Source organism: Medicago truncatula, chromosome 7, assembly GCF_003473485.1.
Source record: "Medicago truncatula cultivar Jemalong A17 chromosome 7, MtrunA17r5.0-ANR, whole genome shotgun sequence".
NCBI lineage: Eukaryota > Viridiplantae > Streptophyta > Magnoliopsida > Fabales > Fabaceae > Medicago > Medicago truncatula.
In genome coordinates, this window is record NC_053048.1 from 27,677,420 (window position 1) to 27,695,933 (window position 18,514).

The 18,514-nt window shown below is 33.6% G+C and overlaps 3 protein-coding genes across 3 annotated transcripts; 1 reads left to right on the forward strand and 2 right to left on the reverse strand.

The window, feature by feature from the left end:
- The first annotated feature begins 727 nt into the window (after positions 1-727).
- LOC11405430 (vesicle-associated membrane protein 722) lies at positions 728-3,911 on the forward strand. Its single transcript, XM_003622921.4, has 5 exons — positions 728-1,065; positions 1,987-2,128; positions 2,213-2,333; positions 2,529-2,591; positions 3,419-3,911. Exons 1-5 carry the CDS (start codon positions 876-878, stop codon positions 3,566-3,568), a joined length of 666 nt encoding a protein of 221 aa, XP_003622969.1. The 5' UTR covers positions 728-875; the 3' UTR covers positions 3,569-3,911.
- Positions 3,912-5,052: 1,141 nt separating this feature from the next.
- Positions 5,053-11,471, reverse strand: LOC11410880 (pantoate--beta-alanine ligase). Its single transcript, XM_003622923.4, has 4 exons — positions 10,766-11,471; positions 6,488-6,601; positions 6,130-6,261; positions 5,053-5,782 (listed from the first exon to the last, which is right to left on the reverse strand). The coding sequence occupies exons 1-4, from the start codon at positions 11,336-11,338 to the stop codon at positions 5,666-5,668; spliced, it is 936 nt and encodes a 311-aa protein (XP_003622971.2). The 5' UTR covers positions 11,339-11,471; the 3' UTR covers positions 5,053-5,665.
- Positions 11,472-12,082: 611 nt separating this feature from the next.
- On the reverse strand, positions 12,083-16,301 carry LOC11409859 (protein SULFUR DEFICIENCY-INDUCED 1). The gene is made up of 4 exons (XM_003622924.4): positions 16,051-16,301; positions 14,672-14,884; positions 14,264-14,419; positions 12,083-12,822 (listed from the first exon to the last, which is right to left on the reverse strand). Exons 1-4 carry the CDS (start codon positions 16,180-16,182, stop codon positions 12,421-12,423), a joined length of 903 nt encoding a protein of 300 aa, XP_003622972.1. The 5' UTR covers positions 16,183-16,301; the 3' UTR covers positions 12,083-12,420.
- Between the last annotated feature and the right edge of the window lie 2,213 nt (positions 16,302-18,514).

The following is an 18,514-nucleotide window of genomic DNA, read 5'->3' on the forward strand; positions in this document are numbered from 1 at the left end:
ATTATAGGGGGCAAAACCAAAAGTGACCTATATTATAGGGGGTAAATGCCTATTAACCCTTAAATATATGTCATCTAGACTAATATACTCATAGAAATTCAATGGAAACTTTTATAAAATGACATATATTTCCTTTTGTTAAGTTTCTTATTTTCTTTTTATTCCAAAAATGTATTTATATGCTATTTGATTTTGAACTTATAAAGATGAAATCTTAGTCTTTTACATTTCTTACATAACATAATTACTTTTTGTCCACAATTTTATTTTGGTCTATGGTTTTCTAGTGAAAATTAAATTGTAATGTTGGATGAAATTAAAAACATTGTCGAAAACATTGCTGAAAATATGTTGTGCTCTAATTTTTTTAACTTGATTTTAATGTTGAAAACAAAAAATTGTTTTGTCTGATAAAAAAACCGCACAAACCGTTCCAACCGAAACCGCATTGGTTTGATTCAGATTTTATTTTAAAAGTCAATCAAATCAAACCAAACCAAACCGCATTATTTTTTATCTTATAGTTTGGATAATTTTTAACCTCAAAACCAAACCAAACTGCATCACAAACCCCTAACTAGACGTCGCACTAGTTAAATTTCAAATTCGAAATACACCATCGTACGCCAGGGCATTCACGTAATAACCAATAAACAACACAAGGGCAAATTAACAACAACTTCACCTTTTCTTCTATTTCACGTTTACTTACCATCTAAGCTAGCAAATACAAAACACACTTCACATTTATTTCCTTTCTCTTTTTGTTCAACACTTTCTTCTGCTACAAAATAACAAACCCTACTCATTCATTCTTCTTCTTCATCGCTTTCTCTCTCTCTACAACCGGCATTGTCATTCTCTGCGTCGAGACGATGGGACAACAATCGTTGATCTACAGCTTTGTTGCTCGGGGCACTGTCATTCTCGCTGAATACACCGAGTTCACCGGTAACTTCACCGCAGTCGCTGCGCAGTGTCTTCAGAAACTTCCTTCATCGAACAATAAGTTCAATTACAACTGTGATGATCATACCTTCAATTACCTCGTTGATAGCGGATTCAGTAACTTGCTTAACTCTTCTTATATTGATTTGTTTTCGTTTTGTGATTTTGTTGTTTCTATTTTTAGATTTGAATGTGTGTTAGTTGTTAATCCTTGATCTGTGTACAGTAGAATGGTAGTGACATTTTGTATTCGGTGTGCATTGCTTGATTTGATTTGATTAACATTTTTGAAATATGTGAATGGTTTTGTTGTTTGAATATAAATAAGGCGTAATAGGAAGTAATAAATTTGTGTGACTGATAATTGACTTGATTACATTGTCGATATATATCACTGAGACACTACATTGACACCGATATGTAGACACTGATAATAATTTAAGAAAATAAAAGTGAGTGAGTGATTGAACATAATTACATTGCTATGAAGCACATAAGCAGATACCAGACAGACACAAGTACATTGAAACTGGTAGTAATTTAAGAAAATGTCAAAATTGAATGTAATCACATGTGTTAGTGTGGAGTCAGACACCAGACATGTCTTCGATTAGAAAAGTCGGTGCTATGAATACTACATGTGTCGTGTCAGTTGAACATGAGGCACGCCTTCAATCTGAAGCGTCGGTGGCTAAATAAGTTGTATTCGATGTAGGTGCTCTGATACTTATTAACTTTAAGAGCAACATTTAAAATTCTGGTAGTAAAAATTATTTGTTGATAAAATAGAAAATTGAGGGGAAGTTTCTTTTTATAGCTATATAGAATGAAATCCGAGGAAGAAAGAAAACATTTGGTTGTTTCAGAAAATTTACTATCCCAAATGTAAATTGTGAATTAAATCTGGTTTTATTGTTAATAACTTGATTGTTTTTAGAATATTTGGTTTTCTCTTGGTGAAGTTTGGTTTTCCTTTTTCTGTTGAGGTTTAAAATATTATGAGTTTGGAACTGACTTGAAATCTGCTGAATGTCGTAGCTTACTGTGTTGTTGCTGTTGAGTCTGCTGGACGGCAGATTCCAATCGCTTTCCTTGAACGTATCAAGGAAGATTTTAGCAAGAAATATGCTGGAGGAAAAGCTGAAAATGCAGCTGCTAAGAGTCTCAACAAAGAGTTCGGGTATTTGCATATTCTGAAATTTTTATTTTGTTAATTTGATAGTGGCATACATTTAGTGTGAAATCTTTGTTGTTCATGGTGTAGATCTAAGTTGAAGGAGCAGATGCAGTACTGTGTTGAACACCCAGAGGAGATTAGCAAGCTTTCTAAAGTGCAAGCTCAGGTTTCAGAGGTCAAAGGAGTTATGATGGAGAATATTGAGAAGGTTTACCACTTACATCCTTATCATTTTCCCTTCTCTATTGCCAGGAAAATTGTTTGCAGAAACTAAACTTTCTCATGATTATAATTGTTGTTTCTATTTTTTTTTTATCAAGTGATCGTATTTAAAGTTGTTTAATCTACTGAATGTGAGTGTGTGAGATATGGAATTCTCTATAATATTTATCCATTTTGGCAGGTTCTAGACCGCGGGGAGAAAATTGAGCTTTTAGTAGACAAGACAGAGAACCTTCGCTCTCAGGTCTGTTGGTTTCTATAATTTCATTTTTTATATTAATAACCTTTTAGCACAGCAGTTTTATAAAAGTGCAGGGTGATAGCTTGTTATAGATGGTACAAAATCGTCCCCTGCTCTCTCCTGCACAACTCAAAGTTGTGTTTTTAGTTTTCAATATTGAAGTCGTTATTATTGTAAGCATACGCATCTACAATCTGAAATTTGATACTAAATTACTAATATCCAATCTATACTTTGTGTAATCTTCAATCATAAAAATGGTTTTGGACAGATGCAACAAAGACCCATATATAGTTAATAGGCAAGAGGATTTTCATGAGCAATTATCAAACATTATATGTAATGATAAATGTCATAGTTACATGGAATGGAATGTTGTAATAGGTATGTGATTCATGTGGGTTTGCATTTTGCCACATTTTCGTTTTACGTTATCACAACAAAGACTTAAAAGGTAAATCTGGTATATTGTACACAATATTGTTGAGTGTTAGTAACATTAGTAAACCAAATTTTCTCAAGTACCTTTTGATGCGTGTATGTTTGTAAAAACAAATCATCAGTAAGGCAAGCATGTGTACAGTAAGGCAAGCATGTCTATATCTATTACACGATTCATAGTATCGATTAATTTTTTGAGATGGTGTAAACTGTAGTATATTTCAGACATGGTATTGTTTTTCTTCGTTTCTTTACTTTCAAACACTGAATTTGGTTCACATTGTACCTCGAAAGATTGATGTCTCTTTAATCAAAGTTGACTTTTTTGAAAAAATTTCAAATTGTTGGCTATCATTTTTGTGACTTTCAATTCATATATGATTTTGCAGGCACAAGATTTCAGGCAACATGGAACCAAGCTTAGGAGAAAGATGTGGTTCCAAAATATGAAGATAAAGCTAATTGTTCTGGGTATCATAATTGCCCTAATTCTCATTATTGTTCTTTCAATCTGTGGTGGCTTCAACTGTTCTAAATGAATGAACCTTTCCGTTGGTGGCTTCAACTATGTCAAAGTCTCTCCCACTCGATATGATTTTCGCTAGCTGATTGCAATTGCCTCTACTATCCATAGTGCTTTTGACCTTTTGAGATTTACATTCTTCTTACATCTATGATATTCATCAGTTTTATATGACACTGTTTGTATAGTGTGCAATGCTAGTCTTCACTTCACCATTTTGTCTCACATAGTTTAGTGCTAATTTGTCGTTCTCTATATAGTTTAGGTGGGATTTTCAGCATTTCGTGAGGATTATGATGTTTTCTCTATTACAAACCAGCCATTGCTTAGTTAAGTTTCATATTGCCTATTTTTCTTTACCCTGCATATGTGATTTTTTTTTTTTTGTATTTACATTGTTCATCTGTAGCAAGCCATGCACTGTGATATTCTTAAACATTGACAGTTTGGGTTTGAACTTTTGTTATTGAAGAATGAAGGTGGAGAAAAATAACCCAGAATCCTCTTCTCTTTTCTTCTAATAAGGTTTCCTTGTCCTCCATAAAAAAGGAACTACCCTTATCATTTGATGCTTTCATTCCCAAACCACGCCTCACCACCACTTTCATCTTCTCTAGCTCAAAAAATCCATCAATGAGGTTGGCTTCACATGATCGTTTCAATGAATCCTTCATGTAGACCATTCAAATACACATTATGAACTCCAATCCATTTACGACACCCACTGCAATTACACTCCTGACAAACCAACATCAAGCTTTCCCACCTCAGCTAGTAACCAGCTCCAACATTGCCAACCCGAATAACTTCACCATCACTATGAAGTTCCTTCCCTAAGACTGATGAGCGATCAAAGGTGCCCATTCACGTAGAGAAGCATGTTACAGATATGGTACTTCAGTTGTTATTGAAACGTGACATGTTTCTATACATAGTGTGGGTTTAGAACAGGAAAATCCTTGTTTTTCTACCACTGCCATGGTCTCAGTTCACCGGAGGGTTAAGATCAGATTGACACTGATATCAAGGCAACAGTATGACTAGGCACCCCTGTTTTGTAGATGGGCATCACCCCTCCAAAAGAAGAATCATTCAACTTATTGAACACAAACTAGCCATAGGAGCATGTCATTGAACTTATCCACATTTGTAGTTGATGTAGAAGAAATTATCATAATCTTGCAGCTAATAAGTCATCTTTAATGTGCAAAATTTGGTCCTAATATTAATAAAAATTCTAAACAATATTTTGAATAACGATTATGGCTTTTGATAATTTATGTGTGCTTGAGTGTTATAATAGATATCAGGTTTTGTCCAAATAATGATCCGGATAGTACTTGATTAAAGAATGACAAACAAAGACATACACTCACATTGAAGTGTGTTTCAAAGAGTTGTTGTTATCCTGTCCTGGCTATAAGCAAATTATTCTCCAAGATCAATTTTTAGATAGGGGTCAAGCATTTAAAAGTATGTAATTAAAATCACAGTGGCATAGTGAAGAAAATTCAAAATCCAAATTATTGTATAAATGAAAGAACTAGAAATCATGGTTAAGAAGAGCAAGAAAACCCTGAAGAGCTTAAACAATTCATCAAAAGGTTGAAAAAACTAATCCACAAGGTTAGCTTGCAGATGTTCACACAACCTACTCCCTAGCTATCCCCAACATATGCTTTGTACCTTGTGCTATGCTCTGCAGTTGTCATAGTTTTGCTAGAACAAAACCATACCAATAAAAATAATCTTGAATGAACAGTGGCTTATCTTGCTAGAACAAAGCCATACAAATACCCGTCCAAATTATTCCATTCCACATTTTGCAGTCACCAAGCTTCAATCCTCTTCTCCGCTATCATTGAGCTGTTATTCAGCATATAGTTAAACCTATAAATAATATATGCAAGTATTTTTTGTCCAGTAAAGGAAAAAGACCAGTTCACTGATTCCTAACAGTGACATAGGTAGCAGCTCGCACAAAATATCATGGGCCGGTAAAATGATTGTCGAAAAATATCTCTATATCCTATACTCCATTGACTGCTAACCCCATGAAATGCTAACCAATAACTGAGATGACACAAGGTTAGATTAAATTATTGCAGCCGTTTTACAAGTTGATTTCCATGTTGTCTATAAGCCTGACTTTCCCAAAAAATGCAGCAATGCAGAACACAACAGGACCTTTGATAAATTTCACTTTCTCTAAGCTCTGTTGATCAACAATCTGCATGAAAAAAGTATCAAGTTAGTAGTTAACATTGTAAAATACCTAAATTTATTCATAACCTCTTAATTCCCTATTGCTTTGGTTTAATTAAGGCTCTGATAGATGCAGGCATATTTCAGATGGCATACATACATCAATCAAATAAGTTTTACATTCATGAATTTGGTCCTCATAGGTTGTAAATAAATTATGGAGACAGTGTAAATAATTTAGGAGGGTTGTAAAGTTGTGCATGGACTAGACTACCAACAGGCCAACCACAGAACTGGGTGCTTTTAGATGAAGTTTAAGTGAAGGTTTCATTACACTCAACTCAAAATAAATAAATAAAATTAACATCTCACCTCAGCATAATCAATTCTTCCCCCAGCTTCAGTAATACATTGGATGACTAAATTCCTCAATTTCTCACAATCCACCTGACCATCTTCTGCCGCTGACTTGGCTGTTGTTAATGATTTGCTTATAGATAGCGCCTACAAAAGGATTCGAAAGTGTTACCAAGCTGAAGATGGAAGACAAATAATACGAAAAAATGGATCAAGGGGTTTGTAGTTTTTAAAGCCGGAAAATGAAGAGGATAGCACATCAGAAAGCTTTATATTGTCAACAATACATTATCAACATTATTTTTATTATTGGACTAATATTAAATATCATGGCATGTTTCGGATAATCAAAGAACTATGAATAAAATAAAACCTTTTCCCTCTCTTCAAGTGAAAGATGTACATTGCGTGAACTCATCGCCAGGCCATCATTTTCCCTTGTTATTTCACAACCTATCACTTTTATAGAAAAATCAAGATCTCGAACCTGCAAAATTATTTATGGACAATAACAAAATATTATTGACCAATCACCGGAGAAAGGTTCTCAATCAGGGTTTCAAACATACACTTGCACAATTGTTACAACAGAAAGTATTAAAAAGAAAGGAATTGATAAGGTCAAGGTTTCCCTATGGGTTCTCCAAGAAATTCGAGAGTCTCGGATCTCTCCTTCCCTAATCTTATTCCAAATTAAATTACTCCCCTCCCTTTTTCATAACTTTCCTATTTATACAACAATTCATAAAACACGTATAACCGTCATATATAATAAAAACTGCACATATACAACAACAACAACCATTTGTGCAAAAAAAAAAAAAACAACAACAACCAAGCCTTATCCCACTAAGTGGGGTCGGCTACATGAAAAACTGCACATATAACTGTCAACAAATAATAGAAACTGCACATATAACTGTTCCCTAATGAGAAGTCTAATAGTATCAGACAGTGATCAAGCTTTTCAGACAGTCCGGAACTACTTTGATGCCATGTTCAGCCTACCATCCCAAATGGGATTCATAAACATAAGTAATCATTTGAAATCTTGAAGCATACTTGTAACGTTTCACAGGGTTGAAGCCAAAGCAATGGCCAAGGTGGCGGATTGCTTTCGGCTGAGTTTTGATATGGTGCCAAATACCATAGTTCAACTAAAAATCTAAAATGAGCCTCCTACATTTTTAAGCTGTTCAATTGATTCGTCAAAAGTGAATAGTTAATACCAGAAAGGCACTTGGTGTTAGATGAGCTTATAGGCAGTTTTGTAAAATAAAATGAAGCATTAGGGAACAACATCATAAACCTTAATCATCCAACCATTGCCAACCTCACTTTTAGAAGCATAGGGAACAAGGGTATAACCAGCTGATGTAGCAAGAATGAGAATAACACACAATGACATAACTTAGGTACTCATTTTATTTTTTTGAAACAGCATAATTTTATTTCAAACAAAGCAGCCTAGCACAAGGAGTGCAATAGGCTGGAAGGAACAAAAACATAGCCTTAAAATTACATCACCACACCAGGAAAAAACCAACAGCCGCAAGGCATAAAAAGGCTAAACAGATGCCACAAAACACAGCAAAACAGATGTCTACTACCATCCAGCAGAAAAACAACATGCCAAGCAAACAATACACATCAGAAAACCCTTATATCAGCAACACAGAAGCGGCTGTACAGACCCAACAGAACTCCCCTACAGCTTCCAAACCAACAGCAGTCCTCACCTCCTCTTTAGGCACTCTCTAGGATTCCACGACCACTCATAGAATAGACAAGAAGCAATCTTGAGCCTACTCAAAACCCAAAACCAAGACAACACTTTTATTTCGTCGATAATCTCATCAACCTCCTTAAATTGGTTTTTAAAAATCTTCGCATTTCTCTCCTTCCAAATCAACCAAATTGTGGCATGCCATATTAAACGAAAACCTTTCAAAAGCCGCTTAGAGGTCGCTTCACCATTCCAAGATTCGAAATGCACATACAAATTCTGAGGTGTAATGAACATATCTAGCCAATTCAACACTCCACGCCAAATCTTAGCGGCCACCTCACAATGCAAGAATAGATGAGTAGATGACTCCTCCCTTTGCCCACACAACACACAAGTAAGGGGCACCTCCGGATCTAAAATGTGCCAAAACACAAGGTTTACTTGACTGGGAATTCGATCAATAAGTAAAGTCAAAGAAAAAGCCACCACTTTGGAAGGTGCCGGACTCTTCCATAAACTTGCCAACACCCTTTCCTCCAACGCACTCAACCCTTCCTCTAAAAGTAATAAAGACTCCAACACTCTATAGGAAGAACGCACCGAGAACTTCCCACCTTCCTCCGGAGTCCACGCCCAATCATCTTCATCATTCCCCAAAGTGATCCCTTCAATGCTAGCCACTAGGGTACTAATAAGATTCGTTTCCCACAAAAACGGATGTCTCCTCCAAACAAGATTCCACCGACGCACCCCTTCTTGCATCACCGACACGTCCCGCACCTTAACCTCCTTTTGAGATGAGATAACAAAAAGTCGAGGGAACGCAACACACAAAAGTAAGTCACCAATCCACCTATCCTTCCAAAAACTAGTGTTACTCCCATTGCCTACCTTTCACACCACCCTATTTGTGAACCAATTTTTGCCCACGCTCCCCTCCAAAGACATCAAATCTTTCCACCACAGGGAGGTAAACCTTGGCCACCTAAACCCCTCCACCGGTGCCAAACCACTAACTTGGTCCCCATACTTTTAAATCAAGACTTGCTTCCAAAGGGAATGCTCCTTTTGAAGTAGACGCCATTTCCATTTCGCTAAAAGACTCATATTCACCACTCTCATATCCCTAACCCCCAAACCTCCCTTTGATCTTGGATGACAAACCTTCCTCCATTTAACCCAACAAGTATTACGGCCACCTCTAAGACCTCCACAAAGAAAATATCTTTGTATCCGGATCACCATCTTTAACATCTTCGCCGGAATTTTCAAGAAGGATAAATAGAAAATAGGGATTGCATTTAAGACGCAATTAAGAAGAACAGTTCTTCCGCCGAGACTCACATACTTATTACTAGGGGTGTGCATGGTTTAAAACCTAAACCAAACCAAACCAAATATTGGTTTAGGTTTGGTTCTTGAAACCACTTTCCGGTTTTCTAGTAAAACCGGTTCGGTTATGGTTCAAAACCGGTTCGGCTACGGTTTGTAATAAAAACCGATTTTTTAACTTAAAGAAAAAAAGAGAGAGAGAGAAACAAAAAAAGAAAGAAAGAGAGTTTCACACGCCTCTATCTCTCTAAGGTTATCAGATCCATTTCCATGGTGGTGGATCCATTCTATCGTGACAGTTTGATATTTGAAGCTTATCGATCCAAGCTTACAAACAATCTACGTTTTGATGTCTTCTATGCCATCATCATCAGGTATCAATGAACTTGCTTTCTCTAACAAACTTGCTTACTGATGTGAGTTTGATATGGAAGTTACAATTCCGGGGAAGAAGATGTGATTTCGGCGGAGAAGTTGTGATTTCAAGAGGAAACGCTGCGATTCGAAGAGGAGATAGTGGCCTCCAACAAGGACGACGGTGACGGAGCTGCTAATTGGAAGATTATCGTTCGATTGGGGTAGGATTAGGAGGAGATTGAGTGAATATTTAGAACCGGTTTCTAAACCTGTTTTACATGTGGTTACAGTTTCTGTAACTGTTTTTTCAAAATGGACTGGTTCGGTTTTTTAATCAAATGGTTTTGGTTTTAAAATTTTGAAATGATTTAGTTAAGGTTAACCACAATTTTTGAACACCCCTACTTATTACCCCAAGAGTAAGCCTATTCCGCAATTGGTCTAACAATTGATAGCTAAATTTATTTAATATTAGTTATAAGTTCTTTTCATAAAAAATCCCAAAAAGCGTATATGTAGATAAACAACTTACAAAAGCATAAGTTATTTACATAAGCAACTTACAAATATTCAGGCCTTGTTTAGAAAAACAACTCAATTAAGTGCTTAAAGCAACAAAAGATACAATAAAGTCAAAATGGTTTCATATAAGCTATAAACTATCTACATAAACAAAATAGCTAACAGACAACTTATAAATTGTTTTCATAAGCTCTTGCAAACAGTTTCACAAGTGGTTATGCAGGTAGATAAACTCAAATAAATAAATCAAAACAAACAACTAGTTATCTCTACAGCACCGACACTTCATATTGAAGATGTGTCCAATGTTCAACAGGTAACAGCATCCAACACCGGCATGACACCAACACACATGATTACATTGAATTACGTCATTTTCTCAAATTATTATCAGTACGTGTGTCTCAATGTCGGTGTCATGTCAGGTGTCTATATTCGTGTTTCATAGCTAGTTATGTCAGAAGATAAACGCAGATAAGCAAGCTACGCAAATGCATCCTAAACATTTCTCAGCTGCCCCCAATTGGATGGGTCCCTGCATATAACCTATCTTGGAGAGCTTACTGAAAATAAGCTTAAAACAACTTATGAACATGTCATAAGTTATTTCCATAAACTCTTTAAAACAAACTCACAACTGTTTATATCACTAGATAAACCAATTCAAACAAGCCTCAAAACTAAAGGAAAAAGAAGAAGAAGAAAAATTACCATTCTCTGAATAACTCTCCACTGCTGATAATCCTTTTTCCCAAATACAGCAAAATCAGGCTCAACAATATTAAACAACTTAGTAACAATAGTAGCAACCCCTCTAAAGAAAATAGGTCTACTCATTCCACAAAGACCCTTTTCAAGCCTCTCAACTCTAACCCAACTCTCATGTCCAAAACCACTCTTTTCAACACAAGAAACAACCCCATCACCCTTTTCACCACCATCATCACCATCACCATCACTTCCACCATAATCATACAAATTCTTAGGATTAAAAACAACATCAACACCACCAGGAACATTGATAAGCTTTTTCAAATCACCTTGAAAATCAGAAGGGTAAGTGGAAAGATCTTCATTAGGTGAAAACTGACCAGGGTTAACGTAGATTGAAACAACAATGAGATTGGCGTGTTTGTGAGCTTGAGTTATGAGAGAAAGGTGACCTTGATGAAGGTAACCCATTGTGGGAACAAGTGCAATGAGTTTGGATTGGGATCTCATTGTTCTTGACCAGTTTCTCATTTGGGTTTTGTCTCTGATTATTATGGGTTCTTTTTGTGCCATTTGAATCAGAATTCAACTGGGTTTCGTTGATGGGGATTGAAAATGGGTTCAAACGACGAAGAAAAGAAGGAACGGACGAAGGTAGGTGGAGGGAGAAATGCGTGCGTGAGTGCTGAATTGATTGAATCTACGTGCAAAAACAATTTACAATATTTTATCATTCAAATTAGAGTAAATCATCAAATTGATCGGTGTTGGTAAGACATTCTCAAATTAGTCTCTGAACTCTATTAATATATTTTAAATTAGTCTTTTAAGTTTCTCAATTAGGTATTTGTTTTCATGTTTTTGTCACACGACGAGAGACCAAATTGAAAAACTTTTGACAAAGATGGAGACTAATTTAAAATATTAATAAAGTTAGAAACTAATTTGATAATGACCTAAAAAACTAATATTTTCTTAATCGCACACATCTGTTTATTAATTAATCACAGGTCCATTAAAATTAACTTATTTTTGCGTTTATGCAAAACTACTTATGCAAATAAATAAGTTTTTATGTATTATTCATAAGTTTAATAAAATAGTTTATGAAGACAAAAAAACTATTTATGAAAATATAAATTTTATTAATGACAATTTATGAATTGACATAAAAATTTACTTATTTGCATAAGCTATTTTTTAATAAGCTAAAAAATAAATCATTCCGATGAGTCCCTATATCACATGTCAAAGCGCATAGGTAGTGTTAAATAGAAGACAACGTGTCATTTTACATTGTGATTGAGCTCTTCAATCTATAGCTTTTCAAACACGTTTATTCTCATCACTGATAATTTACATTGTGAAATTCACTGCAATTCATGGTGTTAAGTGATACTTTCACATCAACCCATGAGTCAATCGATCAAGAAACTAGAAACATATTGCCTTATTGTCTTCAACTTACACTTTTGAGGACTATGTGATTTTCAAACAAGCATTTAAAAAGTTCACACCTTATCTTATACACCTCTTTCCAAAAAATGAAATTAAAACCCTCCACTATTATGGAAAAGAAAGAAAGAAAAATCTATCAAAAAAAGAAGCTAGTTTCACAATCCAAAAAAAGCTATGTACAAATTTTTTTAAAAAAATTAACAAGCTAATTGATCTCTACAAGAAGAAATCTCTTCAAAAATTGGAAGTCTCTTTGATCTAACTGGACCCCATTCATTCATCAACTGTTCTATCCCTTTAATGAACTCATCATCCATAACCAAAATATCCAATGGACATGGTGTAGGTAGCAAGGATCTCAACTCTTCTAAGAGATCTTGAGCCCTTTTCTTTGACTTGATATCATCTGAACCTGGAAGTTCTCCTTTTAATATATCATCAATAATCAACTGTGCCTCTTCATACCGTGCTTGTCTAATGAGACATAGACCCAAATTACATGCTTTGTTACAATCTGGATCGATCATTTGGGCTTTCCGATACACCGCCTCGGCCATCACGTAGTTCATCTTTTGCATGTAGGCCCAGCCCAGGTTTCCCTGTGGAAAAATGTTTAGATAAATAGGTACAAACAAATCTTGTAACCAAGTATACAATAGAAACTTAAAGATGGAAGCAAAATCTAACATAAAAGTATGGAAACAAAAAAACTAGGACCCACTTACTCAGACAAAAATAGTATACAGAAAATATTTTATGTTTACACTTTAAATTACTAAAGTGCGCATTGTTTTTAATCTCATTTCTATTTTCAAATATGTATACAAGCATATTGAAAACGATATTTCTTAAAATTTCAGTATCTGTGTAATAATTATTACAAATAGCAAACAAATTGAAAATAAAATAAAAGTTTTATAATTGTGATAAAAAGCTATAAGCAGTAAACATTCCTCAAGGTCTAGCCACTATAAAACTAATTACATTTTATACACCAACAACTCTTGTAAGAACTTTCCATTTCTCAAAATTCTATACTTTTTTTTTTTTGAAGGAACAAAATTCTCTACTTGGTGTGTGGATACAAATGATGGGTGACTCGAACGATAGACTTTGATATAATATCAATTTGTTACATTGAGCTTAATTCTTCTTTACAAGACCGACTTTCTTTAAAAAAAAAAATCTTCGCAAATCCGACTTGTAAGAGATGACTTTCTTTATATATCTTTTCTATACGAGAATTAGGTTTTTTCCAATAATGTATGTAATTGTATTTTTCTTGTGTTATCCCTCCGATTCCCAGAGAAAAGGGGCTCTACCTTCTGGTAATCCAGAGTTCGACTAGGAGGTAAGTAAAATTTGATCAAGAATTGTATTTGTCACACCCTTTACTTTGTCTTGAAGTAAGTATTTGTCATACTTAAAAGTACAAAACTCAACAAAATCATAAATAGATTTTATTAAATCTGATCTGATATGGACAGATAGATATATGACTGCACACCTAACTGTATATTAAAGTAACTGGTCCAACTTAAACTACAAGTATCTCAAAAAACATTCTTATGTTTCCAAATTCCACCTTAAATTTCCACTCTAATTATTTTGGTGTAAACCCTCTTCCCTCTCCTTTTTTATAGGTGGACCTTTAAATGGACCCATATGGAATCTATTCACACAAAACTCAAAGAACAAAATCATATATTCGATTGTGTGGTGTATAATCATAACCTGGCTGTAGTATATGAACACATCTTATCTTATTTTTTAAAAAGGCCTTATTCAATATGATTTGATGTGGACAATTTATTATTTTTCAATATCATTTTTGCCAGCTTTATTAGCAGTGACCTAACTATGATCTTATAGATAATATTTGTTCCATTGTCCCACATCACTTTATTTTAAATCATATTACTTTTTACATTACACTTGTCGATCAATGTGCAAGAACTAAATTATATATTTACATTAACATTCTGCAAAGGAGAAAGCATAGTGTGTAATCAAAAGAGAGGTTTAGTTAAGATAAATTACCAGTAATCTTGAAGTTTCTTGTTTAATAGAAACTTGAAACTTCTTGCCATGAGACCGTGCAGTCTTTGTGAGTTTCCCATTGAAGGCTTCACCTTGGTAGATCAATTTCAGCTTTTGCTTCAACAAATCTATTTCCTCGTCTATTTTCCCACATTTCTGTCATTCACAAGAAATTCTAATTAACTTAGATCTAATTAATACACTCAAAGTATAAAGACACTATATTTATTGTACAAAAAAATAGCATGTACATTCCTTGCTGATTAACCGGACATTTTAACGAATCAATTACAAGTTGTACACATTATGCTTCAAATATTGACAGTATAACAAATCTTTACACTAACTGCATACCAATTGAATCTAAATTATAATTGAAAAGAATAGCTTAAAATATGTGATTTGTACCTTGTAAAGATCAATTAGTACATTATCAAGGGATTCCTGGGATTGTTTGGAGCAAAGGCCTCGAAACGAAGAGATGGCTTCGATGGCTTCTTCGGATCTGTCTAATTGCTTCATCACCACTGCCATATCCTTCAAAGCACTATCCACTTTGTCCCCTGCATTTATTGCTTTCCAAAATAATACAATTGCAGCTTCCGGATCCTTCTCTACCAGCTACATAATTCACATTATATTGATATTATTAGAGTGAACATTGTCACACACACACCTAGTAAGAAATTTGAGAGGTATAGGCAAAAGAACTTGTAATTAAAAGAAGAAAAAAAAAAAACCAGAGAACAGTGTAAAATGAGATTTGAGTGAAATGAATCTTACAAAGTATTAACTTAATTTTTAATTGAGGACGCGGTTACGGTTATGCTAGAACCACACTCTCTAACACACTTTTTCCAACACACTCACTTTAATTGGTTCAATTTTAAATGGGTTCCACTAAATTTACGAGGGGCCTAGATAATTTACTGGGATCCATTTGAATTTCAACAAATTATAGAGTGTGTTACTATCGATCCTCATATGAAAAAATGCAGTTAATTTGATCGAAATTGCAGTTGAGGTAGCATTATGAAGAACAACAAACCCATTATATTGTGGCTGCAATTGCAGTTTTTTTTTTTTGTAGACCCTAAATCAAAACCACTGCATATTAACTATAAATGCAACAAAATCTGGATTTGCTTGTCAAAAAAAAAATCTGGATTTGTTCAAATCTAAATTATATATTGTGAACATTTTGAAAGCCATCCAAATTACTTGAATCCATTATCAAAATTAACAAGCATTTACCTCCAAACTATATAATTTGTTATTTCAAATATATTAATCACCTTTAACTAAATCTATCTAAACACAAAATCACCTCACTTATATATCTCACTTTTAACTAAAATCACGATAGAGATAGTAATGACATCAAAGTCCTAGCAAATTATTTTGATTTACTTTTTTTCAAGTATTTTGATCTACTTTTAACTCCGAGTAAAATAAGTTTTTGTTCCCCGTAAATATACTACATCCGATATTATTCTGTATATAAAAGAAAGTTAGGTTAACAAAATTTAATGTATTTGGTCCAATTTTTTAACCAAATACATCAAAATTTATATACTTTCTCTTATGTATAGAACCGAAGACGGTATTATTTTTCGTTTTTAGTCTCTCTAAATTTTTGCTTCTAAGTTTTAACAACAGTTCTAGTCTGATAGATTCATGCAAAATATTCAAACAATTATTATACTAAGAAAGTAAAAATGAATCTATGTCATTAATCAAAGACAAGGACAAATAAGAAAAAGAGTAATTGAAGTGTATCTATATACCTGAGCATGTTTGGCTCTGACATAAGGACTATCACCATAAGGAACCTTGTAAAGTACATGATAAATGTCTTCTTTTTTTCCTTTTGATAATAACAAACTCTTGTTCTTGTAACTGCCTCTTTCTTCTTCCATTTTGTTAGATGAAGCTTTTTGAGGTAAGAACTTGTTGGTACTTTTTTTCTTTCTGTTATGTTATGAATAATACATTACATGCTTGCTTTTGAGTTTCTTCAACTAAGAGGAATAGGAAAGAGAAAGAGAAATAGATGTAATGAACCTGGATGGATTTGCGTCCTAGTTCATTTGAATTTGGTGATTGCTTATAATAAGTTGATCAACGACTATTAAGAGACGGTGGAACCAACGATTGGACACGTGTCGACTTATGATTTAGTTTCCGAAATAATAAGATACCCACTTTTCTTTTTAATTGTATATTTCTTTTCAATTGTATATTTCTTTTTAAGCACAAGTTGTGCATATTAGAGAATACAAAATTACATACAACAATAGAATGGAGGTCATTGTGTGTCACACACACCGTGAAGCCAACTTTTGTGTAGATGTCCTCGCAGTGATAGGTTGTACAAGTGGTTCGAATATGATTATGGCTCTGTTTGGTAAAAATAGCGGATAGCTGATAAGCTAGCCGATAGCTTTTAGCTGATAAGCTAGCTGATAGCTTATAGCTGATAAATTAGCTGATAGCTTTTAGCTGATAAGCTAACTGAAGTGTTTGGTAAAAATAGCGGTTCAACTAGCTGATAAATGTAAAATGACATAAAGGGTATTCTTAATTCATAATAAAAATTATATCATTAATTTAAGTATTTGTAATTTTGTAAACTAATTTTCTTTAAAAAAAAAATACTTTAAATTTATTAATTTAATATATCCTATGTATTATAAATTAAATTAAATTTTATTAACTAAAATTTTGTCTTATATTTATTATCATTTAAGTGTTTCCACTTTATAAAAAAAAATAACATTTACCTCAAAAACAAAAAAAAAAAAAGGTAGCACTAATAGAGTAATAATAATAACAGAGAATAAAGAAAATAACACTTACCTAAAAAATAAAAATAAAAGTAACACTAATAGAATAATAGTATTTTGTTTCGTAAAAAAAAAACGAAGGTATATATTTTTTTTAAAAAAAAAAAAAAGGTCAGCTGATATATATATACAAAAATTGGAATAAAGGGATAGTAGTCTTTATTACGTAGCTTATTATAAAAATTATAATGGATAAAAATACAATTTAAATGAAATAATAAGGGTAAAATTGGAAGAAAAAGTGAGAAGTTATAAGCTATAAGCTCAAACGCTACTTGAAATAGCTTCTGAAAAATAGCTTATAAGCTCGTGAAATAAGCTATAAGCTCATAGTGAAAAAGTGTTACCAAACAGAGCTTTTTTTGTCAAACGAGCTTATAAGCTATAAGTTAAAAGCTAAAAGCTCTTTTTTAAGTTAACCAAACAGACCCTATGTATAAGCTATTTTAAGCTCATATTAGTTCGTTACTTTTTGTTGATTATGTTGGGATGTTACATCCATATAGCGTTGCTTTGTAGTTGTTTTCTTAGGGCTTAGGCTTTCTTTGTTTTTGTTTACACATAAAAATAATTATAATGTTTGTCGAAATTGACAAATAGGTGATTAAACTATAATGCGAGAAAGCCTCTTGTCCGTGTGAAGGATATATGATGTTGTAACAATCGAGCAAGGGAGATTATTCTTTATCAAGGCCGCTAACTCAAAACGTGGGCCGTCAAAAGCTTAAAACTAAGTCAAAGTAATGTGGGACTGGACAGTGACGCGACAAACCTATGATCACTACTCTCAATGCCAATAACCACTTTGAGGAATTGGGGAGAAGACATGATCTCTAACGGAGTTGCGCACAAAATGACCTTGTCAACAGATCATGTCGAGGGAGAGGAGACTGAAGCTGAATGTGGGCACCACGATCCCATTAACAAGGGAGTTATTACACAACTCTTGTGAAATCATTCAAATGGAGTTTTCAGCATTGTATGTCATGTTGTTTGTCTAATAGACAATAGTTACATTATAAATATTATATTCATACATTGTAATTAACGCACTCAATCAATCAAATAAGATTATTTTACAACTTTTTATTCATTTATCTTTCTGCTTTTATTTAAGCATTTTTTTATAGTAGTTTAAACCCAAAAACAATTGTAACTAACACTTTACTGAGAAGTTACAGAACCCAAACTTAGGGACAATGCTTATCTCGTAGCGTTTATCACTTAAATCAAAGAGAATCACAGTTGAAAAAACTCAACCAATCTCAACTGATTTCAGCTTTCATCAACATTTTCTATAATTTTTTGTTTATATTTAATATATGAGTTAGTTAATTAGTTAAGTTACTTGCTAAGCAAGTAGAAGTTAGTTTTTGAATGTATTTACCTAGTTAAGTTGAACGAG

What these genes read in the sequence shown, in the direction of transcription:
- LOC11409859 (XM_003622924.4), bottom strand. Translation starts at nt 16,182, where the DNA reads ATGGAAGAAGAAAGAGGCAGTTACAAGAACAAGAGTTTGTTATTATCA. An exon ending in TCAGAGCCAAACATGCTCAG is followed by an intron (nt 14,885 to 16,050) that starts GTATATAGATAC and finishes TGAATTATGTAG; the next exon opens with CTGGTAGAGAAGGATCCGGA. An exon ending in TACTAATTGATCTTTACAAG is followed by an intron (nt 14,420 to 14,671) that starts GTACAAATCACA and finishes TGTGAATGACAG; the next exon opens with AAATGTGGGAAAATAGACGA.
- LOC11410880 (XM_003622923.4), bottom strand. Translation starts at nt 11,338, where the DNA reads ATGGCACAAAAAGAACCCATAATAATCAGAGACAAAACCCAAATGAGA. An exon ending in GGAGAGTTATTCAGAGAATG is followed by an intron (nt 6,602 to 10,765) that starts GTAATTTTTCTT and finishes ATAATTTTGCAG; the next exon opens with GTTCGAGATCTTGATTTTTC. An exon ending in CACTTGAAGAGAGGGAAAAG is followed by an intron (nt 6,262 to 6,487) that starts GTTTTATTTTAT and finishes ATCCTTTTGTAG; the next exon opens with GCGCTATCTATAAGCAAATC.
- LOC11405430 (XM_003622921.4), top strand. Translation starts at nt 876, where the DNA reads ATGGGACAACAATCGTTGATCTACAGCTTTGTTGCTCGGGGCACTGTC. An exon ending in CCTCGTTGATAGCGGATTCA is followed by an intron (nt 1,066 to 1,986) that starts GTAACTTGCTTA and finishes TGAATGTCGTAG; the next exon opens with CTTACTGTGTTGTTGCTGTT. An exon ending in CAGAGAACCTTCGCTCTCAG is followed by an intron (nt 2,592 to 3,418) that starts GTCTGTTGGTTT and finishes ATGATTTTGCAG; the next exon opens with GCACAAGATTTCAGGCAACA.